General features: G+C 39.6%; 1 protein-coding gene across 2 annotated transcripts; it reads left to right on the top strand.

Moving 5' to 3' along the window:
* The first annotated feature begins 1,449 nt into the window (after window positions 1-1,449).
* Window positions 1,450-23,024, top strand: LOC136058973 (Y+L amino acid transporter 2-like). Of its 2 annotated transcripts, XM_065752812.1 has the most exons (11): window positions 1,450-4,466; window positions 4,544-4,633; window positions 11,225-11,742; window positions 14,141-14,266; window positions 16,557-16,701; window positions 17,925-18,048; window positions 18,806-18,909; window positions 19,213-19,309; window positions 20,596-20,745; window positions 21,816-21,999; window positions 22,666-23,024. In XM_065752812.1, exons 3-11 carry the CDS (start codon window positions 11,241-11,243, stop codon window positions 22,755-22,757), a joined length of 1,524 nt encoding a protein of 507 aa, XP_065608884.1. In that variant the 5' UTR covers window positions 1,450-4,466; window positions 4,544-4,633; window positions 11,225-11,240; the 3' UTR covers window positions 22,758-23,024. The 2 variants fall into 2 exon arrangements, with proteins under 2 accessions (XP_065608884.1, XP_065608883.1); XM_065752811.1 differs by having other exon boundaries at window positions 1,450-4,633.
* Window positions 23,025-24,215: the final 1,191 nt, after the last annotated feature.

Here is a 24,215-nt window from a genome sequence, read left to right as displayed (position 1 = left end):
CTCAGGTGCCTGCTGCACCTTTTCTGTCAGCACCTGCACAAGCTGCTGATCCCCAGGGATCCACACCCCATGTGGGTGGGTGGAACTGTGCAGAATGGATGGGGCAGATCCCAAAGCTGTTCCAAGTGCCACCAGTGTAACTGTGTTTGTTGCCCACCCTCTAGTCCCTTCATAGCGAGGTGAGGACCTGCTGGTAGGACACTCAGCTGAGGGAAAAGGGTATCCTGAGGCCTCTCCCTGCTTCTGTCTCTTGCATGTCAATAGGGAACTGGGTTGAAGTCAGTTGACAGTGATAAATCTGGCCTACAGAGTCAGATTTATGCTGCTGCAATCGCCATGCAGAGCCCCATGTTTTGCGCCATAACCTGGAGGTGGCTCAGCTGCAGAAAATATATGTGTATATATATATTTATTACCCCTAATCATGAATGTTTGTGTACATACATGATTATAAGTGTTCTGGCCAAAGCCCAGTACTCCAAGGAAACCAGAGGCCACATGCTAGATTAAAGATCTAGAGGTCAAAATGTATGAGAAGAGGCTGAGGTCCCTGGGTGTGCTCAGAGCAGAGCAGAGGAGCTGAGGGGAGGCCTGATGGTGGCTGCAGCTCTCACAGGGAGTGGAGAAGGGCAGAGCTGAGCTCTGCCCTCTGTGACAGTGACAGGGCCCGAGGGAACGGCATGGAGATGTGTCAGGGAGGGGTGGGTAGGGGTTAGGGGTAGGTTCTGCACCAGAGGGCAGTGGGCTTGGAACCAATTGCCCAAGGGCAGTGGGCACGGCCCTACGCTGCCAGAGTTCAAGAAGCATGTAGACAGTGCTGTCAGAATCACAGAATGGTTTGGGTTGAAAGAGACCTTAAAGATCCTCCTCCTTGAAGAAGTAGGATCTGTAAACCTGTTCTCTTCAACACATCAGGCATGGAATGATTTCATCAAGAGTGAGGCAGAGGCAGCCACGCTTTGGACTTGATAGTTTTGGGGTCAGCATGGCTAAAGAGAGGTGGAAGCTGTGTGCCTGAGCTATGCAGGCTGTGTGAAGGGTGTGTGGAGATGACAGACAAATGAGCTCATACATCGGAGCCTGCCTCTGACAAATTTAATTCCAGTAACATAAAAGAGGAACAGAACTTCTGTGTGACTGGAACACAGCACTGATTTTGACTGTGGCAGCAAGTCCAGAGCCAGCCAAAGAGCCAGGCACAGTCACATTGTTCACACACAGCTTCTTTGTCGGGAAGTTCTGGTGTGTCTGCTATAGTCATGCTCAGTGGGCCCTGGACTGCACGTGAAGTAGTTGCAGGCTCTCAGAAAGACTGCCATCTGAAAATCTGTCCATCTGGCTGATTCTATCCCCATTGGGAAATTCTCTGCTCAAATAAGCTTGCTTAATTATCCCCAAAAGAACAGGAGTTCTTAGGTTTCTTTATTTGAATAAAGGGAGAGCCTATAAGGGGCATTTCCCCTGCAGGGTCTCTCAGAGTATTGGGGGACACAGCCCTTCTTTTATGCCTGTACCCCAAACCTTATGAGCCCCATTGGCTAAGGTACCTGAGGTTCACATTTCTCAGTTCCCCTATGACGTGCCCCCTTCCCTCCCATAGGTACTGCCCTTTTTTCCTTTGTTTGTAGATACTTTGTAATCTGGATTCAGATTTTATTGTTTTACCCAACTAGCACTGTCTTTGTATCCTGTTTGACAAAGTCCATCACTCTTTGTGCTGTCATGCAAGCAAGCTTTATGTGCAAGTACTAAGCTAGCATCTCCAGCCTGCAAACAAGTTTGTGTAACAAGTTGTTCTTCTCAAGTCTTATTTTGCAAGGACATTTTATCCTTTCTTCTTTCATCTCACCCTACCACTGTGCAAATGCGCAGCAGTATTCTGTGCTTTCCTTACCTCTTCATTAGCAATTCCAAAGAGATTTTTCAGCTTTCTCACTGCAAGGAGGAATGCTGTTGATGTTTCAGAGCACTTCTTGTTGACACTAAGAGCTTTCTGCTGAGCTGTAATAGCTCGTTACCAGTCTTTTGAGGAGTAGGTTGCCAAAGTAGTAACCTAGGACAAACCATTTTGCACTTGTAATCATTAGAGCTCATATACCATTTTAGCATATACTGTAACTGTCTGCGTTCATCTTTCAGTTTTCACTCTGATGAAAATCTGGTGTCGTTAGACTCATAGAATATCCTGAGTTTCAAGTTACCCACGAGAATCATCGAGTTGATCTCCTGGCTCCACACAGGACCAGCCAAAATTGAAACCCATGTCCAACAGCATTGTCCAAATAGTTCTTAAACTCTGTCAGCTCGGGGCCGTGACCACTGCTCTGAGGAACCTGTTCCATGCCTACCACCCTCTTGCAAAAAACCCTTACCTAATATCCGATCTGGTTATTTTTCACCCTCTTTACTCTTTATACTCCATATACTGTATTATCTTTATACATTCGTCATTTGCGGCATCTGGACACCATCTGATCTTCATGATATGCTGCTACACTTCAGGAAGAACCTTTCATATTTATTCTGTACTTGTGCCAATCTGAACGGATGCGTCCATGTAACATAGAGCAAGTCCAACCATAGCTATAATTCCTGCATGTGTTGCTGCCCCATTGACACCAGCTGTGGATTTCAGTGATCTTCATGTCCTCCTCCCACACATTGCGTTAACGTGGTTCATAAAGATATCCTGACATGCCCTGTATGCTATGTTCTGTACTGTGTGAGCTTCAATAACTTACAGAAAAGTTCTGATTTCAACCAGTCAATGCAAATATTAACCTTTGTTCATCATTCAGGCTCTTAAAACTAATGCCAAATGGCATTCAGTGGCACCTTTCAAACAGGATTAGTTATAAGCGTTCCAGTTACAGATGAAACCTGTGCCAGCTAAAGCAATAAGATGCCTGATGGAAAGAGGAAGGAGATGGAGGCAGGGAATAGGAGAAAGTAGAGGGGTTGGAAGAGGTGAAGCTATATTGTCAGCTACGTCATGGCAATGGTATGAATGAAAAGGTCTTTAGAAACAATTGGAGCAATTTTGTTTCCAGTGCAGAGCAGTAATGGCTGCGTAAGCAAGAAACCAAAGGATATCACAGCCTTTTCAGGCAAGTGTACTTCCTTCTGTTGTTCTCTAAGCAAATATGTATTTGAGTAGCAGTAACAGAATCACTATGAGCAGTAAGTTGGCACAGGAGACAATCCTCACTGCAGAAGGGCTAGTCATAGAGTGCAAGGCTGTAAAAATGGATGGGAAAAGCATTATCATTATCTATTCACTTCTTTACCTTATGCATCCCATTTACTTAAAATGCAAGGTAAGAGTAATCCTCCTTTTCAAAGGAACTGGAATTTGTGTCCACAGGAGAAATGTTCAGAAATTTTTTTTCTTTTCATGCAGCCTGTGTGCTTTTATTTGATTGCTTAATGCTGATTTCTGTACTGTTATTGTAAATCTGGGGGAAATGCTAAATACAGCATAAGCATCAGGGGCAGACCAGTAATGATTTGGAAAGCATTAATGAAGAAAATGCTTTGTATTCCAGTACACAGCCTCTACAGAACAAAAGCAAATGGCTGAAGCCGACTCGACAGCATGAAGAGGAGGCAAAAGCCCCACTAACAGTAGCACAGAAAAGAACAGTTCATTGCCTAAACTAAGGAATGTGATAAATTCAGACTTAAATTTCAGGTGGAAAGTCATTCTTGAAAATAGGACTGCAGACTTACTTTCTAGGCTTTAGCCTGTTAATACTGCCCTGGCAGGAGCAAGAAAATTTAAGATGATAGAGGTCCTGAGTAAAGAACGAAGGCACTCAGCCTCTCTCTCCTAGCAGAGAATAACATGCCTGCAAAATGTCTGTTGCCAAAATGTTTCTTAATATATTGAGATGTACGTAACCACAAACTTGCAGGCAGCTGAAATTGTGCAGTCATTCCACTCAAACCGAAAAGAGCTTTCAGGGATAAATAACTGTTCTTCAAAGATAAAAAACATGAAATAACTTGGAGGTTGTTTATTCAAAATGCTTAAAGAAGCCCAACAACAACAACAGAGCTGTTTCTATGTAAACATTAACGGCGGACCTGTCTCGATCCATTACGGAGAGCATGTTTTTACAAGATGTTACTTTAAAAGGAAGAAATAGGAGGAGCACTGACTTATGATTGAAAGGTTTGGGATGTTTGTATTTTTCCTTTGGGTCATTGTGGCTTTCAGAATGGAACACACAACACGATACAGCACTCCTGCTTGTTTTCCAGTTGGAATACTGAGGCTGACTGGAGGGATATCTGTTTTTGAATACAATTATTTCCCATCTGGATTCTGATTAAGTCCTGTTACCTCAGCCCGGGCACTGAAGAGTCCTGCCCTGCTGCATCAGCTCCTCCTAAATGCCCTTTGGCACACAACAGATTTGTGCCTTACTATTGGTCTTGTTGTTCATGGGAAACAAAAATTCCAGGTTAGTGATCTTGCATTTATTAACTTGTTGATCTCTCCAAAAGAGTTTATTTTCTAAATGTTTACTTGTTTTGGTAGATATTGTGCGTCATACTGATCTTTGTTTGTCCAAAGTACTTCAAAGGGAGGACAATATATTGTTTCAGAAGACACAGGTGAATACACTGGGTAAGTTGTTTCATTCTTTCTTTATTTTTAATCTTTTTATCTTCTTTAAAAGCATGCTTAATTAAAATAAGATCTTAAGACCAGCTCAGCCTCTTTTAGGTATGATGCATCGTGTCTGAAATTGTTAGAAAGGCCACAGATATATAATCATAGTTAAGAAATCACAGAACTGTAGGGGCTGGAAGGGACCTCCAGAGATCATGGAGTCCAACCCCCTGCCAGAGGAGCTCCCTAGCCCAGGTTGCACAGGTAGGCGTCCAGGTGGGTCTGGAACGTCTCCAGAGAAGGAGACTCCACCACCTCTCTGTGCAGCTGTGCCACTGCTCCGTCACTGCACTGGGAACAAGTTCCCACACACATTTGTGCAGAACTTCCTCTGCTTCACCCCCTCATCCTATCCCCACACACTGCTGAGAAGAGTCCGGCCTTGTCCTTTTACCTCACACTCATTAGATATTTACAGACATGGATCAGATCCCCTCTGAATCTTCTTTTTTCAAGGCCAAACAGACCCAGATCTCTCAGCTTTTCCTCATATGAGAGGTGTTTCACACCCTTTGTGACCTTCCACTGGACTCTTTCGAGGAGATCCCTGTTTTGTTCTTTTGTTTGCACCGGGGAGCCCAGAAAATGTAACTGAGTTGATAAATATTTTACAATGAATAGACTAATAGAAAATACAGGAGAGTGCACAGGTAAGACCTTTCTGTCTGAAAGGAAATAGCACCTCTCCCCTCTGAAAATCTTTCTGCTTTGCCAAATCCTGCCACAAGAATATATTTATGCAGTGTCAGTAACAGGTCTCAGTGTGCCTTTTTAAATTAACAAGGAGTTAGACAGCATTCACTGGTTAATCTCCGGGAAAGTGATCTTGTCTTCAGAGTAGGTGGAGGAAGGTTTTACGGGTTCATTGTTTTTAAACTTCCTTTTTTCTTATTTTTACACAACTTTCTAAGGAATAGAGAGTAGCTAGTATATAAGCTGTCTGCTTCTGCCTCCTAATGATCTCAGTTGGGGTTGTTTGTGGAAACAGTATTCTAGGAGAGTCTGATCTTCCTTTTTGAGAGCTCACATTGATTTTAGTATTCAAATAACACTGTAATAAATATAGCAGCTAAAGGCAAGGCAAGTGAGAGGTTATTCATATTAGCATTAACTGTGCTGTCTGTGCCTATTTAGAACCAGCAGTTGGTCACTATTCAGCTACAGTAACCTGTCTGCTAAAGGTAGAAAGTATATCACCTACACTCTGTAAGCTGCTGCTTTATCTTTTTCATGCTTTAGATGTGCACTGGAGTAGCTTCCCTTTGAAATATCCTCCATGATTTGCTTTGGGGTGGGGACAGATTACTGGGCTAGAGCAGATCCCTTGTCCAAGAAAACCAGCCTCTGACCACAGGACTGTGACTGGAGCATGTTAAGTATTAATTCACCAAAATATAAGCATAAAATTTAAAAAGCAAAAAGAAAGCTGAAGTTTCCTATTGAGTGGGTTTCTTACCTTAGAGGAGATCAAATTGATATTTGTTTTTTTTTTTTTAATCTTTATTTTATGCTATACTTTTATAAAGCATAATCCTGTTTTGTTCTCTTGATCTCCTCTCACAATGGAAAATGTTTAACAGTATTATTTGCTGTGAATGCTCCTCTTAAGATCTCCTGAAGCTTATGCTTAGCAACAGTATTTTGAAGTTTGATTTACACATTTTGGCTGTGTTGAAAACTCTTGTCATCTGATTTCATTCCCTAGCAACTATTAATGCAGTATCATTGTTGGCTACTGCTTTTGTTTTACTTTATCTTATTTTTTCTATGTACTACACACAGGAAAAAAATATAGCCAAAGTGCACCTGGAGCGTATACTGAGATTTGTCACAATTTTTAAAAGGACTTTATATACATTTATTGGTTTCTAATGCAAACAGACTTTGTTTTAAAATGTCATCAGTGGCATCTTTAACATTATTTTCTGACTGCATTTAGAAAACTTTTTTAATGTTGCCTGGTTTCAGTTTGCTGTATTTGTTGATGTCATAGCTGGCTGCTGTTGTTAAGAAACATTTGGCAGTAGGGAACAATCAATGTAATGAAAAAAAAAAAAACATTAAATTATTTGGATTAACATTAAGGATGTGACATCCTCAGTTTCCAAGGGAATCTGTTGGAGAGAACTATGTTTGGTTTCAGAGAGTTCTGAGTTACTAACTAGTTGTTAACTATTTCTTGATCTAAAAGCTTGGAATTTCAAAGCAGCCTAATGGATAGATGCAGTTTATTCCCATGGGAAGTCTCTGTGAGCGATTTTTAAGTTGTCCCATTTCCAATAACCCCTAACCAAGCCTTGCTTAATCGTTTGGCAAAGGTTAATTACCTCCTCAAGATGGAAGGAATCATTCATTAGGCTGTAGATTCCTGAAGGATGGGAATTGTTTGAGAAAACCCTGCCCTAACAAACCTGCCCTGAACTAATCTATGGAAGAACTGTCTTTGATTCAGCTTCGGTTTTCAACTATTAACAAGCTGATCCTTTCCTTTCACTTCTACACAGGACTTCTGGTGGTGTATTCACACACACACACAAATAATAATAATAAAAAAGCAAAAAAAAAGCAATAACTTTTGAGGTAGTCACCTTCTGAGAATAATCTGTAGATGGTGATGCATCCCTTCTTTCCTTCTCTGCTGACCGTCTACAAGTCCTTTTCTGTTGCCCATTACACAGAGAAGGTTTTATGCTCATTTTTTTTTAGAGGGGTTGTGGAATTCCTCCTTGAATATCTTTCCAAAGCCTCACGGACGTGGTCCTGGGCTACCTGCTCTGGGTGCCCCCACTTGAGCAGATGGCTCCAGAGGTTTCTGCCAACCTCAGCCATCCTGGAATTCTGTGATTCTGTGCGTACAGCTGGGAGTTAAAGACAGGATTGCAAATAACTCAAGGCCATAATGCTTATTTATGTTCTCAAGGCCTTCTGCTTTTTCTCCAAAAGGAAAATTTTCTTCAGTTTGTGAGGAAGCCCCAGAGAAAGAATGGGACCAGCGTGAAAGTAGGATTCTGGAGCTCTGTAGTGTAGATTATTTGCCAACATAAGGCACAGGCAAGTGTTGGTAGCTGTTTCATTTAGTGTGCTGGAACACCAGTATGTTGATACCTGTCTGAAAGCCATTTGCAGAGAGGAGCAGTTTTTTCTACATCTTACAGTCCATGGGAGCCCATGAAGCCAGGGCTTTGCCTCATATCAGGAAGCTGTTATGTCCTGCTCTTCAGATTTCAAACACAAGAGTAAATGAAATATCTGCGTGTAACATTTTTGATGCCATAAAGTGTTACTATTTCAGCAAGGTTAGCTTTACCTATTCAACCATGCTCAAGTGGAATGCTGGAATACAAAGAATCTCCCTTTTCCAATTACTGTGTACCTCCTTTCTATTCTCAGGCAGCCATTCTGATTTCCTGTCCCCAGAGGATTTATTATAAAGCTCTGTTGCCTATTATAATGATTTTCCAACTGAAATCAGTCACTCATTGTAAGAACTCAGCTTGTTATACCTGTGATGTATGTCCCCAGTATGCAAGACCTCACAAATATTAACTCACAGTGGCCTTATCTTGGATTATGTACAGCCTTGAAAAATGACCTACAAGGATACCCAAGTGACAATGAACCAGTCAAGCTTGACCAGTGAGTTTTGTTAGCTTAAGCTTTTCTGAACACCAGTTCAAAAGCAGATGCAGTGGTGATGGTCCCAAGATGGGGAGCTGGTAGGATGAAGAGAACATGACATGCGAGGGTGAAGTGACATTGATGTCAATATGACAGAGCAAAGCATAAGGCTGTGGGTCAGGGTTGGTAGGAATAAAACGCTGAGCTATAAATAAGGGAAAGTATTAAACCATGGCAGTAGACTGTTGCATCTCCTCACAATGCTTGTCCTTGTCTGGATTTATAACAGCAGTAAATTCTTTATGCCTATAACAGCAGATTCTTCTCCTTTTTCCATTATACAGAAAGATTTGACAGGAGGCAGTTTCCTAGTTTTTCTAAATTTCTTAATATATTGAAGACTTTGATGAAAACTAATGAGACACTTTATTTAATGAAAGCATAGTCTTGAATAAAGAAATAACTTACAGATTGTGACCACACTGAATAAGAACAGTGCATTATCAAAGCTGTTGGGAACACTGTAGAGTAGAATAGGGAGAGAGCAAAGCTGCTTAAAAGTTTTTGTCCCCAGGAAGCCACTTTCCTGCAGTACTTCAGCTAATGTAAACTGGGAGTACAGTAAATTTACATCTAATTAATTATGGCAGTTGAATCCCTTATGCTTTGATTCTCAAGACTGTACACATTTGTGGACATAATTCAGTGTCTTGTTAAAAGTTTTGCTAATGTGGCATTTCTCAAAGTACAGAAGTTTGAACTGCTTCTTCTTCTCATTTATTTTCTTTCAAAATGTTTTTAGCCGCAGTCTTTTATTTATGGTAGAAATATTTCTCTATACAGCTTTGGTTGCACATTTTTAGAGAAAATAAACTTTTGCTAACACAAGAGGGAAGAAAAAAAAATATGCAAGACATTGTTACCGAAAAAAATAATGTTTAACTAAGCATAAAAATAATTTAATATTAAACTAAACATCAAAGTTCAGGTTTGATATCATGTATGCAAGTTATGTGTACTAATGACAGCCTATCAATTGCATTATGTTTGCTGCTTTACAGGAAAATAACTTGGTTTTATTTATCAATGAGATTTCATTTCAGGGGAGCAGATAGCCACTGGTTTTGATCAATCTACTTGTATAGCTCCATGCTCATATCATCTAAGGAACAGCTGCATTTTAAATTCTTACTCCCTTTGGGCTGTGCCAACATTTGTGCACTTTGGCTCAGACCCAGATCTTTGAATGATCCAGGAAAGCACAAAAAGCACAAGTTCATTTTAAACCAAGATAGCTGATTTTGAGAGTTGAATGCTGAAATTCTGTGTGCTGCTGTCCCAGTGGGCTGTTCAGGCAGCTGCAGTCACAGGAAGGGGGTCCTGCCAACATCTCGTGTAGCCATGGGGAGCAGAAACACAGCCAGGAGCTTCCGCAGGTATTATTAGCTCAGTTTTTTTCTTTTTCTCCTTTTTTTTTTTCTTTTTTTCCTTTTACATGAAGGAGAAAATGACTTCTTTTCCTCTTTCTTTTCACACCATCAGGAAATGTGTGTCAGAGGTAAGAAACTGGGAATGCTTATTAGGAATTTTAAGGGAGATCCTTGACTGATGGATTGGATGCCCGAAATTCCTCCCCTAGACCAGGGTGATATTCTTCAAGAGGCAAAGTGAAAAGTAAAAGGACTCACCCACGTGTAAAGAGGAGGTCAGCATAAGATGGGATGAGCAGTCAAGCTCGAACACCTATAGCATAAATTAATATTTAACTTTACTCCAGTGTTCCTCCACTGCTTTTGTGGTCAGTGAAGTGCATTTGGGATGAAAAAAAAGCATTTGATTTTTTTTTTTTAAACAGTTTGATATCTTTTAATCTTTAATCCTCATCAGACCTCATTAGTTACTTGATCAACCAGGAGACGGAGTGGCACCAAAAAAAGTGGTAAACATTGTCATAAATAATTCAGAGCTTCTAAAACTGACATACTTTACAAAGGAAATATGCACCTCAGGAAGTTTTGAATTTTTTTTTAAAGCCATCAATCTGCATTTTAATGACATGCATTTGGGATCGAATGTTTTCAGCCAGCATTGTGTAGAAGAGTTTTGTTCAGCACAAAATAACTTTGCTTTAGCTCTTAGGATTTTGAGGAAGTTTTCTTTGGACGCTCTTTAGAGTTGGGTGGATGAAGGGAGAGGAAGAATAAATGCATTTCTCTTGAGACAGGCACCAAAAAAGTCACTGTTCTACGCAAGCGTTGGTACGAGTAAGCTTGGCCCAAGGACAGGTGTATTCCAGGCTGCTATATTTTCTTTTGCTATCCCTTGCCATCTCAGCCCCAAGGAGTGATATATACGCGGGGTTGATTTATCTGTGTGACCATACAGCTGTATCCCAGTTCCTGCTGCACTTGGATCTTGCCCTGTGAGTGCTGGTGTTGGACTCTCTTGTATGAAAATGTTCTAGGAACACAGTGTTCTAATTCCTGATGAAATAAATAATGAATAATGGAACATTATTATGGCTGCAAATTTTAGGTTTCCCTGTATGGGAAACTTCACCTGTGTTAGAGCACATTTCCAGGGGAAGAGTGTCTGTTTCTTCCCTAAGATTACTTTAGCAACAGAATGTAGATTTACAATTTAAGATAAATAACAAAAGTGAAGTCAGGGTTCAATTTTAGGAATGTGAAAGAAAGAAAGGAAAATTTTAAGATTGATTACCAAGGACGGTGACCTCACATTCACCCATTCAAAAGGTACACGAAGGTGAAAGGTAGGATTATATGCTCCTGTGTGATTCTTGGACTACAAGAGGAAAGCAGGCAAAGTAATTGTTCTTTGTACCATTTGTGCCTTATACACTCATCACTTGCTCATGTCTCTGATGCTACATGCTTTACAAAAGATGTTGTCTCCTCTTGTTTTCAGGTAACTCTAACTGAAGATGCCAACATCCTGGCAAATATGCTGCAAGAAAAAATCCAAATCTAAGAATGGAAACGCTGACATGGACGATATGGCAGATGCAAGCGAAAAAATGCAGATGAAAAAAGAAATTACATTACTAAATGGAGTTTCTTTAATTGTAGGGAATATGATTGGCTCTGGGATATTCGTATCTCCCAGAGGTGTTCTAATGTACAGTGCTTCCTTCGGACTCTCTCTCATCATCTGGGCTCTTGGTGGAATGTTTTCACTGTTTGGAGCTTTATGTTATGCTGAGTTGGGAACGTCTATTGTCAAATCTGGAGCTAGTTATGCCTACATCCTGGAAGCATTTGGTGCCTTTGTGGCCTTCATTAGACTGTGGTCTTCTTTGCTAATTATTGAACCAACAACTCAGGCAGTGATAGCAATCACATTTGCTAACTATATTGTTCAACCAATTTTTCCTCATTGCGAGCCACCATATGATGCAGTCAGATTGATTGCAGCTGCTTGTATTTGTAAGTAAAGTTATGATTATTAGAAACTAATAACTATGATTGTAGGTGCCCAGACAAGTTTTTCAGAGATTTTGTTCTTTTACCTGCTGTGAAAATTCTTCTTTTCTCCCTTGAATATGTTCTTAGGGATTTATTTATAACATATAATATTATAAACAATATATAATTCATATAATTATATATTTATAATTTTATAATTATATATTTCTATAATATAAATATATGTTTATTTATGATTTATGTTTCTGTTCAGATGAGATTATTAGAGGGGAGAGGATAATTTCACCAATTTGATGGAAGCTGTGACTGCTAATTTAAAATATCTTTGTGAATCATGGGTCCAATTTGCTGTCAACGTTTAGCCTATGTCCTCTTCCCCATTTCTTGTAGATCACATAGAATGAATATAAATCACAAAGCTTATATGAAATTAAAATTACAGTGCCTTTCTAGTGGTCAGTGATAGGACTCAAGGGAAAGGCATGGAGCTGTATCAGGGAGGGTCAGGTTGGAAAATGTCAGGAAAATGTTCATCAGTGGAGGGGTGGTTGGGGCCTGGAACAGGCTTGCCAGGCAGCGGTCACAGTCCCAAGCTGTCGGAGTTCAGGAAGTGTTTGGACAATGCTCTTGGACATAGCGTTTCATTTTATGTGATCCTTTGTGGATCCAGGGGTTGGATTCAGTGGTCATTGTGGATCTCTTCCTGCTGAGATATTCTGTGATTCTTTCATTCTAGTAGGAGTTTTGTGTCTAGAACGATGGAGTAGTAATCACATACTCCTCAGAGTCAACTTTATTGAACACAAGGATAAGCATTATATTTCTATTCTCCAGCAAATGGACTGCACTCAACTTTTTTTGCCTAAAATTTGGTTTTGTTGATGGGTCATGTTCCTTTCAGACTATGATATAGTGTGATCTTTTAGAAACAAATTGTATAACTCAACCAAATCTTCCAAAGTGATGAGTATTTCTAAGTTATTGTAACATACACTGACAATTCTGAAAAGAAGTTTGCTCTGTAGCTCTGACTCCCACCAGCATGCTACAGAGGAAGTTCACTTCTGAAGAAGGCTCAGTGATATAACTTGAAGCCATCGTGACCACTCCAGTTAAAAAGACAATTAACCTTGTTCCAAAAGACTTTATCAGCTGAAAGTCTCCACTTGCACAGGGAAGCAGTTATTTATTACAGCAAAATTAATTTCCCCAGTTTTCTAGATGCATTTCATGAAGTCCTAATGCCTGGGAGAAGCAATCTTCAAATGCTGAGTTTTCATTGACTTCACTTTTTAATTATTCTTGCTGTTCAAATAGCACTTTATAGCATTTCAAGCAACTCATAAATGTTCAGTATTAAAACTTCTGTTGGAATTCTAACACTTACTGATATATACTAATGTACTGGTTTTTTGTACCAGAACAAAAGCAAAATTCTGTCCCTATTGGACAACACTGGTGTTTAACAGTGGGGGCAAATCAGGTCCTGACTGTAAATAGTTAGGTCTGTCATTACTTTGATAGCTGGCAGGCACCTAGTCAAATCTGCAGAGCTGCTCGTGACAGAGAAGACAAAAGTCCTGTGAGTGTCTGCAATTGGATGCTTATTTCCTCGCTGGGTGATTTTCATTTTAAGCAGTTACAAAATCTGTTTTCTTTCTTTCAGAACTGTAGTGCAGATGATAGGCAGGTCGGAGAAACAGAAGAATAGACCAGGAAGACTGCTGGAGAAGAAATAGCCCACGCTGATCAGTGCTTGTTGTAACTCTGAACTTCCCATGTTGCATTTAGTTGCTGCTTCCAGCAGCTGGGCATCATACCTGGTGCTGAGTGTGCCTTTCTGTCTGTTTGAACTAAGGAGCTGCCAGGCACATGAGCTGCCCATGATGCTGTGTGTGTGCTCGAGGTGCAGGGGGCATACTGGCCAAGCAGGCAGCATTACAGTTACCAATGCTTCTCACAGCCTCTGTCTGCTCACTGGGTTTAACTCATGCAACAAAACTGAATGCAAAGAATGTGGCAGAAGGAGGGAAGGAGAATGAGTTGACTCCAGTCAACCTCTGCAGCCAACTACTTTGTTATTTCCATTATGCTGTGTCAAAATCAATGCTTGAGAGAACTCTGTAAGTGCTTCTGTAACCTTCAGAAGCATGAACGTCACAGCTCCAATCCATGGGCACAGTGGCAGCATGATGAGTGAATTCAGAGTCCTACATAGAGTATCCAAACACCTTGGTGCAGGAGCTGTCCTTACTGTGTGTGTAGACAGGGTCTTGTATTGGACTGGAGAAATTCAGTGCAAACAAAGAATATAAAGAAATTCTATATTTGGATATATTTGAAATACATGATGTCAGAAATACAGTGCTCCTCTCATGCATGTTATTTTTCTCTGCAGGTTCCTTAACGTTTATTAATTGTGTTAATGTGAAGTGGGGAACTCGTGTACAAGATATTTTCACATATGCAAAACTTATGGCCCTTATCGTGGTGATATCTGTCGGCCTTTACAAAATTGGTAAAGGTAAGAGTATGTTCACTTTACTTGCATCCTTACAAATGAAGCACATGTTAATTTCAAATTGTGTGCAGGAATGTTGGATTCCATTAGACTTGCATGTGAAATATTATTTCTTCTGAAAAAGTTATCTGTCAAGGAAGATTAGGGGAATTTTATGGCTTACTAAGCACTGGTTGTTTAATTATTCTTTCATTCCACACCAACACACATCATACTCTGCATTTCTCATGCTGTATAGCAGCTAAATTAACATCACTTTGATGTAAGCTAGATCAGAGTTAGCACCAGTGTCTCTGGCACATGCTAATCAAAATTAATAGCATGTTGGTGCAATTAATAGCATGTAAAGACAAGGTGTTGCAGCTTCTCCTGGGACTGAACAGCACAGCAGAAATCCAGCAAAGGAGGAACTTGCTCTCCAGCTATGGAAGGAGGTGCTGGCAGTGGTGAGAGGGCTTGCTAATTGCTAGAAACAGGGGACAATACTGTAACACTGCACTGCTGTGTGTCATTGTGGTATGGTAGGACATCATGGGATGGATAAGCAATCTTTTATCAACAGTTACTGGACTGAGCTATATATACCTAAAAGCTAGATACTAGTTTCTTCTGGTAGTGTTTCTAATCTTTGCATATGACAGAAGTTTTTATTTTGTTAAATTGAGCTCTCCCAACTCTAGCTCTGTTACTTAGTTAATTGCAGTTTCTTTTTCCTTTCCCTTTAAATCCCTAAATAGCCGTTCTGTCTTTATTTAGTAAAGTAGAGAGATGATTTTCCCTCTTCAGTTTTGGAATTGTCTTTTTTGTTTGTTTTGTTTTGTTTTTAGAAACAAGCTTGTAAAACCAAATAGGAGTGCTTGCTTCCCCACATTTCCTGGTGTTCACCTTTCCTTGGCCCCAGTTCTAATATATCAGCTGCTATTGTACCATAAAGACATTCAGGGAGCTTTCTTGTTTAACTGTATCAGTGTACGTCAGTGTGACATTGATCTGATCAAATCTAAACAAAACTGAAAAAATGAACACAGTCCTAAGGTTGGTTTCTTTACATTGTTACCTGGATCAGGAAGACAAAGGCAAAGAGGAAGCCTTCTTGCAAGGAATGCAAAATGTGAGAGGTTTTACTCATGGCAAAGGTCTCATCTCTAATTTGTCTGAATAGAACAAAGTGCTTAAACACAGGGCTGGGAGGAAGAATGACTGAGACTTCTGGAGGAAGTTGTGATCGGGTCATTGCGCTCTTTTAAACTCAGCTGATGTTTAAATAGAAAGAACAGCTGTCATATTTTAGCCCTGCCATACTCCTTGTACTGTGCTGAAATATGCCTCTTGTTTTAAAACACTGTGAACATACCTGATTTTGAGTGGGTGCTCCCTATGTAGAAAAAGTGTGTTGATCTTGCAGCTTTACCTTCCTAAATTCTAGCAGTCTATCGTGAAAAGCATTTTGTTATGAATGTGAACGATTGGTATTTACTGCTCGTCAAAGAATGAATTGCTTTTGCGGTATCAGTGCATTTCTAACCACAAGATGATGTTGCTTGGTTTTATAGGGAATGCTTAACTTTCTTCCCTAATAGAGGTTTCAGCATGTTTTTCTTTTCATTAATACCTAAACCCACTTCCATTTATGCTAAATAGTTCACTTTGCTTCTGCAAATTCAAGCAGCTTTTTCTTCCTCTTTTCAGGGCTGCAGAGAAGGCCTTTGTGGTTTCTATTTTACAGTTTTCTGCAGGTTCTTGTCTGAACTGATTGAGCAAAACTAGAGAATTTAGAAAGGAAGTATTTTCTTGTGTCTTCTCCTAATTTTGGTGAGCAGTTTTATGGAGGATACTGTCTCACTGAGATGGGGTCTCACTCCATTAACCACCAGTTCATCTGGTGACAATACATATAGTAGAGAATGTAATATGAGACAGATTCAGGAACTGAAATTGGGCTTCTCAACTGTCTCTCCCTGGCTGAGAGAGCATAGTCCTCAGCACTTCACTCTCTCTTGATAGGCCAGGGATTGTTGCCAGGGAATGAGGAAGCTGTGAGGTCCCATGGAATTTCCCAAGTGACCTCCAAATAGCAAACATGGGAAAATGTGTAACTGTCTGAACGTCTGTACTCCATTGCTGACTGAAACTCTCTTATTTGTCAAGGGAAAATTTAACTTCTAAGAATAGTGATGAAACTGGGATGAAATTGTTTTCATTGGGGGGGTGGGGGGGAAATAGATGAGACATTTAGTGTAGTGCCTGAATCTTTTGCATGTAACAGGTAATCAGTACCTGCTGTTTTTTACAGGAGAAACAGAAAACCTCAGAGCTCCCTTTGAGGGCTCAGCAACAGACCCAGGAATGATTGCACTGGCTCTGTACTCAGCCCTCTTTTCCTACGCAGGGTGGGACACCCTGAATTATGTCACTGAGGAGATGCAGAACCCCAAGAGGTAAATACACATTCTGCTTTCAAAGCACTGGAAAGTGTCCTGGTAAGGTGTATGGGAACTGCCTGAACCACTGATTGATCACCTGAGGCAAGCACTGAGTCAGCCACTGGAGCACAGGTGAAGGCAATGCACCTGTGTGACTGGAAGGGGTGGAGTCTGGCTCCACCTCTCCCAGACCCTATTTAAGGGCTGATCAGCACTGGGGAAGGATCTCTTCTTGGAGATCCCTCCCCTGTGGAGTTATTGGTGAGCCTCTTTATTTGTTGGTTGTCTGTTTAGCATCCAGGTAAGCCAAGCAAAATATACTATCCACCTCATTATTTTCTGTGAATATTATTCTTCTGAGTTATTCACCCTACATAAGGCAGGACAAGCTGCTTTCTGATTGTTTCTGATTAGAAATTAGTCTAACCACTTTCTCTACAAAAACACTTCCAAAAGGACTAGTGAACGAGAACTCCACTCCCGCCAATTGTATCACAAGTATAATTTTCCTCCATATATGTATTTTATACCTTACACTTCGGACCAGACTTTATAAAAGGAGAAGAGCAAATCCCTGCTGAAAGAGTGGGTCCAAGTAACCTTTTGAAAATTCCTTACTTCTTCTCAATCAGACAAAACAATTATTTTCTTTTCCATGACTGCTTTTGCCACCAATAGAGTGAGACTGTTAAGTTTATGACTGTTTTTTCCTGTGGTCTTCAGTCTTTAAGGGCAAAATATTTCATTTTGCTGAAGGCAAAAAGTTAAATGAGAAATAAAGTCCACAGTAGCACTAGGGGTGTTCCATCTCCTCTTCTTTATAGGGATGTCCACCCTGTGGGAGTGGTGTGCTTCACCTCCTCAGACTGATACAAGTCCACCTTGTCTTGGGATAGGCACAGATTATGAGTCAGGAAAAATACTACAATCAAGAGAATGCCTAAGCATGCATTTAAAGTGCTCTCTTAAACTGCTTTATAAAAAAGGCAATTTTTAAAGCAGTCGGGTGCAAATATACAGATTTTCTCTAAATCTCATGATAAGGCTACAAGAAGCCAACTGAGCTGCTTATTGAATTGTTTCATATGCGTCTGAACTTCATTTTGTGACCCCGTGATTACAGAATGCTGGATTACAAAAAGTGACAGATGTATACATTTTCAAATGTTTGAATTCAGGGACGGTATCTTATTTAAATCTGAAGAACATGAAATCAATCTGCCATTTTCCTTTTGCAGGAATTTACCTCTTTCTATTGCAATTTCCATGCCTATTGTGACTATTATCTACTTGCTGACTAATATAGCTTACTACGTAGTGCTGGACATGTCAGCACTCCTCACAAGTGATGCAGTGGCTGTGGTAAGTTACATAAAATGACAAAACCAGAAGTTACTGCATGGAAGTAACTTCCAAATTCTTCTACTGTGGGACAATCTCAGGGAGTGTGTATATTGGGAAAACAACTGAAATATTTCTATGCTGAAGATTTTCACCTTGTTTTAAACCTTGTTTTCATGTAAGAGTACCAGTAGAGGTGCATTCAAAGGTCATACCCAATAAGTCTGCTCTTGTAAAATCCTCTCATACACTCTGGAAATCCTGCACCTCACAGTAATGCACTATAGAAGATACTTTCATTAAAGCCAGACAGAGAAATAGGTATGGAAAATCTGTGGTTTTAGAACAAGGTTTTTTTTTTTTCTGTCATTTTAACGTAGAGTGGGGGATTCTTAGCACTGCAGGATTGAAGCAATATTTTCAACATGAAAATATGCCAAGACAGTTTTTTTTTTTTAAACTCCATCAATGTGTTCTATGAAAGTGCAGTCATAAATAATGGATTAATGCAATCAGAATACCTTCTAAAAATAAAACTTTCGTCTGTTATTTAATTAACTTGATTTCAGCTTAGTTTTTATTAATCTTCTCTTTTTAATACATCTGTCACTTATTTTATTTTTTATCAGTTTCTGTTTTCCCAAGTCATTACCAGTGTCAGAGGAAAGCAATTGCTATGGCACAAAAATTGGGCTGGGGTGTTCTCATGAGGGTTTCCCAGAATTGCTCATATGTTCAGTGTAACAGCCTCACTGTTGTTTTCTTTCTTGCATTACAGACGTTTGGCAGTGAAACGCTTAGCTATGCTAAGTGGATAATTCCTATAGCTGTGGCCATGTCTTGCTATAGTGGGTTAAACTCATCAATAATTGCAGCATCTAGGTATGAAATATGTGACTTATTTGAAGTAATAGAAAAGGAATCACTTGTCATTAATCTGCATTCTTCACTACCACATTGTAAAAGAGACACTGTTAATCTCTGCATGCTAAATTGTTGATTTATGCTGTGATGATAACTGTGATAGAACCTATGGGCACTGGAGAACAGAGCAGCATTTACAATTCAGTGATAAAATAATTAATTCTGCCTTTGTCAGAAAGCAACAAGACATTCCTTGGCTGTCTGGTTGGTCAAGAGGGCTTTAAGGAGGCTTTTTTTTAATTTCTTTTTTTTTTTTTTTAGGCTTTTTTATGTTGGAGCCAGAGAAGGGCACCTCCCTGACAGTCTGAGCTTGATTCATGTGAAGTGTTTCACACCAGTCCCTGCTCTTCTCTTTAATGTAAGTGAAACCCCAGGACCCTGCTGGCCACAATTAGCTGGGGATGCAGACACAGGGAGTGTTGTATCTCCCTACTACTGTGCACAGCTCCCCAGCTTTCCTGCACTGAGGACTTCTTCCTCAAATGGCCAGGATTTCTAAAACACATCTTGTTTGGTGGGTTTTCTTCACTGGGAAGAGAATGGCCTGATTCTGTTATGTGCTCTCTGGCTGTACAAGCAATCAAAATTAGAAACAGAAGCTTAAAAAATGGCTATGTAACATGTAGGCAGGAGTTAAGTCTTTATATGAGTTTTCAGTGTCAGTTGGAGAAGAATATGAGAGGAAAATCTCTCCAGCCCTCCCGTAGTCTGATTTTCTAGGGCTCTAGTTAGGAGTGTTAAAGCATTTAAATTTAAATTCGTTATGTTGGATGCCTATACTTGTTGTTACTTTCTTCTGCTCTTGCAATACAAATAAATCCTGTGACACAAAAGCAGGGGAATGTAGCATACAGTATTCATGCAAATGGTTTTAATAAATAATCCATACACCTAATAGATTAAAATAAAGAAAAGGTTACACACAAGCAAAGAAAGTGGAGTAATTCAAAAGCATTTCATTCTTTTTTATTTCAACTTGTGCTTTATTTGGTGTCCTGCCTTGCCATGTGTTGCACAGTCCTCTTGGACTTTGGATAACACACTAGTAGATACTGTCTCATTATGAGTACTCCCTTAATTTCCCTTTTTTTCATGGTGAATTTTTTTCTGCTCATCAAAAGACAACTGCATACTTCTGTTTCTCATGTTTCTTAAAGCAGTCATTAAATTCCTGCTATTTTAGATCTCATTTTACCCCTTCCATGCAGAATATACAGCACACTTGTGTAAAAGAGAATTTCAGTATTCTCAGTGAGTGGATTGTGAGCAGCTCCAACAGAGAAACAAAATTAAAAGCAAGGTTTCAAACTGAAGCTGATCAGAGCAGTTGGCCCAGCCAAGGTTGGGCTGCTCATCTGTCCTCCTTAGGAGGGTTTTCTGTGGTGCTGCAGCTCAGCTTCACTTAGGCAGGACCTCTCCAGCCAGGCCTGAAGCTGTCACTGCTACATTTGAGGAATTGATACTAGCAGATTTCGTGCAGTGCATTTGTGGATTTCTTAGTTCTAATTATATCCTTCCTGCAAGGACCTGATCTCCAGCCAAATATGTTTGGAACAGATCTTTTTATAACTTTACTACCTGTTTTCTTTGTAATATGACATTTATTTATTTTCCCATTAAAATGTCTTTCTTTTTTATTTCTAGGGTTTAATGACTTTGCTTTATCTCCTTGTGGAAGATGTTTTCCTCCTCATTAATTACTATTGCTTCAACTACTGGCTCTTTGTGGGTCTGTCTATTGCAGGACTAATATATTTGAGATACACTCAGCCACGTAGACCACGACCTATTAAAGTAAGTGACAGGAAATAAGCTGTAACAGCCAGCTAGTAAACAGGTTTGTGTTACTCATAATCCCAAAATCATAACCAGTTGTGTTACAGGCTATTCATTTCAGCCATAGAAATCCTTTTAGCATAGAAGGTAAGAAATGAAGAAACAAAACCTATTTCAGTTTCCACAAGAGCATCTGTTCTGGTTCTCTTGCTGTGAGTTTGAAATAGTACTTTCAATTTATTTTTCCTTTCGTTAAAATTAAAGTTTATCTTTTTTTTTCTAAATATTAAAAGTAAATAAATCACTGGGATTCATGGTCAGTTCTTAGTCCTTTTAGTTTTGTTCACAGTGGACCTCAGTATGTGACGGGGTCTCCAGGGAGATTCATGCTGGTCGAACTTAGCATAAGAAATTCAACAAGGATCTCTCCAAAGGCCATAAATGCTCAAAATTCTGTTTGTGTAGTAGTTCAGAAGCTTCAATAACCATAAGTAGACATTCAGCCTTCCTCCTGTGTAGTGGTCGTATGCAGTGAAAAGCAAGCTTTGTAGCATCTCAAATATGCCCGGCACCTACTGCTAGAAAACTGACACAAATCAAATACTCTGAAGCACTCTCACACTTCATTTTCAAACCTTCCTACAGGATAAAAGAAGATAAAATTTTGCCTTATGCACTGTTTGGCATTGACACTACTAAAGCAAGGTAGATAATAAATCATAGAATCATAGAGTGGCCTGGGTTGAAAAAGACCTCAAAGATCATCTAGCTCCAACCCCCCTGCCATGGGCAGGGTTGCCAACCACTAGAGCAGGCTGCCCAGAGCCACACCCAGCCTTGCCTTGAATGCCTTCAGTGATGGGGCATCCACAGCCTCTCTGGGCAACCTGTGCATCATCACCTTCTGGGTGAAAAGCTTCCTCCCATTCAAAAGATAATAAGTACTTACTAGTCATATAGTCAATAATTACAATTTTATTATTCACCTGTTCTCATTTTACTCTACAGAGTTCGACATTTTTTCCATTGGGACATTTACTGCTTCAATTAATAAATGTTTTGGTTTTGTTTTTTTTTTCTCTCCACAGCTTAATCTCTTCTTCCCTATCATATACTGTTTATGTTCCCTTTTTCTGGTCATAGTTCCCCTCTACAGTGACACAATCAATTCCCTCATTGGCATTGGTATTGCTCTCTCAGGCATTCCTGCTTATTATTTAGGAGTCCATCTGCCAATTGAAAAAAGACCTAAATGGCTACAGTGGCTCTCTGGTAAGTAATACTATCTTTTCTTAGTCATAGTGCCAACATTTATAATGCTTGATCAGAGATGTAACTTTTCATAGATTATTTTTCCCCTACCATGTTTTCTTATGCTGCATACAGCATATCACATCATTTGCTTCATCACATGGCCCTGAAAGCAAAGGCTCTTGTACCTGTATGAATATGTGGATGTAATATGGTCATCTAATACCTGTGGTATTGAGCCATTTCAGAATATTGGCTCAATAAAAGCTCTGCAGGATTGTGAAGAAAAAATGCATGCAGTTTAATATCTTGGAAGAAAGAAATACCAGAACACCACTGCTTCGCTTCCTGATTGAAAAGTGGGATATCAGAGTCGGAGGTGTCCATGTTTTCCTAAGTTATGAAGTAATGAATGATGGGCCTGAAGGCTAGTTTCTATTTCTCAAGTTTAGGTAATCTTGAAAATCAAAATTTTAATATTTTTATTCAGTTTGACCTCAGATGTCGAACTGACCGTTCAATGGAGACGTTGATTGAGGGAATTTATTTGTAATTATTGATGTCTTTCTGCATCTATCCATGATATTTTCCTAATATCTGCACAGTGCTTTCAAATGCCTCAGATGTCCACATGTATGTCAAAGGTACAACTTTGTCTCAGCTGCACATTTTTCCTCTGTGTTACAGTTACAACAACAAAATGCATTCAGCTGCTGTTCTACTGTGCTCTGTCAGACCTGGACATAGACATGGAACCTACAAAAGCTAAAAGCAAATAGGGTTGCCTTGGCATTGGGACCTGCACTTGACACATCCTGTCTGGAACAATTTTTATAACCTGAAGTTCCCTCCATATCCTCAGTTCCACTGAAGCACCAGCCTCTGTACTTTGCCACCAGTTTGATGTCTGTTAATTTCAGCTTGCTTCGTAAAACACTTGCCAGCCTCTGCTTTGCAGGATTTTTTGTTTTAACCATTCATTAACAGTTATTAAACAGCACTTTGGAACTGTAAAGCACGGTATGAACAAAACTTATCAGTATATAATTACTTGGGTTCACTGCAGAAGCTTAATAAAAAAAAATTAAATTCCCTCAGATTCCTAAGAAATAGATTGATCAATGTAACAAAAATCAGACAAGGCATTTGCAAGATTCAAAACCTGAGTTGGAAAGTGAAAACCACAGTGTACTTCTAAAAATATTGCTAATTCTTAGCCAAATAAAAAATATATAGTCAGTACTGGATAGGATACAGTTGGCAATTGGTTTTGGTCAGCTGTATTTTGTGAGAAGTTCTTATTTGGCTATATTATTCTACATGCCTATTCTACATGCCTCATTCATGCCCTTTTGTGGAAGAAGTGTCTTCAACAAACAAACGATGCTCTTGTAACTGAATTATTTTTGCTTTCTAGCATTTCATTTTTCACTGTGGCACACAGGAATGCGTAACTGGTCCTAATTCTTAGCTGCTTCAAGTAGAGAAGACAATAACTGTCATAGGAAAGAAAAAAACAATCAACTTTACCAACTATAAGAACAACAGTTCCATGTCTCATCAGCTTCACAGATATGCAGCACTGTTATCCTCGTCAATTGATGCTTCCTTTCTGTAATTATATTTGAATGTAGCATATATTTTTTCTAATTCAGATTGTATCATTGCTACTCAAGTAACCCCAAGTAAGTTATTTTTTAAAATCTTATATAAGTCCCTGTAGCTTCTACTATTATTGGCTTTTATTTTTTGTCTATCCAGACAAAGAGAAATGGAATAGGGAAGAAATGGAATAGTGGCAGTGGTTGCCACTGTGACTTTCCTTCATTCCCTTCCTACAGCATGAGGTCTTTTGGAAAATGATAATCCCATGAATCTCCAGCCCAGTGCTTGCTGGTTGTTCTTCTGTGAAAACTTCTGTTCACATTTCAGTGCCATCCTACTTGCTGTGGGGTTTTCTTTTGATGCAAAGTGTAAGTGATAAAAATGCACTGAACTAAGGTAAGGTAAAGATAATAGAAATGTTTATTTTGCTCTTTGGAAGCTGTGACTTTCATGCACTAAAATCACTGAAATATCACAATCACAAAATATTTAAGAAGAAAGACCATCAAGGGTGTAATTTAGCTTGCCCCATTCAGAAAACTCCCATGTGCTCTTCATGTGCACGAATACCTATGTTACAGCATAGCATGATGTTCATTCTGCTCTATGACTTCACAGAAATGCTGCATTGT

The sequence above is a fragment of the Cyrtonyx montezumae genome, unplaced genomic scaffold (assembly GCF_038088225.1).
Source record: "Cyrtonyx montezumae isolate F1298 unplaced genomic scaffold, pur_monq_1.0 scaffold_8, whole genome shotgun sequence".
NCBI lineage: Eukaryota > Metazoa > Chordata > Aves > Galliformes > Odontophoridae > Cyrtonyx > Cyrtonyx montezumae.
The sequence above is the reverse complement of the archived record's forward strand: the minus strand, read 5'-3'. Positions and strand labels throughout refer to the sequence as shown.

Bases quoted from the DNA above. Each gene is read 5' to 3' on its own strand.
- LOC136058973 (XM_065752812.1), top strand. From the start codon at position 11,241: ATGCCAACATCCTGGCAAATATGCTGCAAGAAAAAATCCAAATCTAAG. The intron at 18,910-19,212 runs GTATGAAATATG...TTTTTTTTTTAG, and splicing joins TCAATAATTGCAGCATCTAG to GCTTTTTTATGTTGGAGCCA. The intron at 20,746-21,815 runs GTAAGTGACAGG...TTCTCTCCACAG, and splicing joins GTAGACCACGACCTATTAAA to CTTAATCTCTTCTTCCCTAT.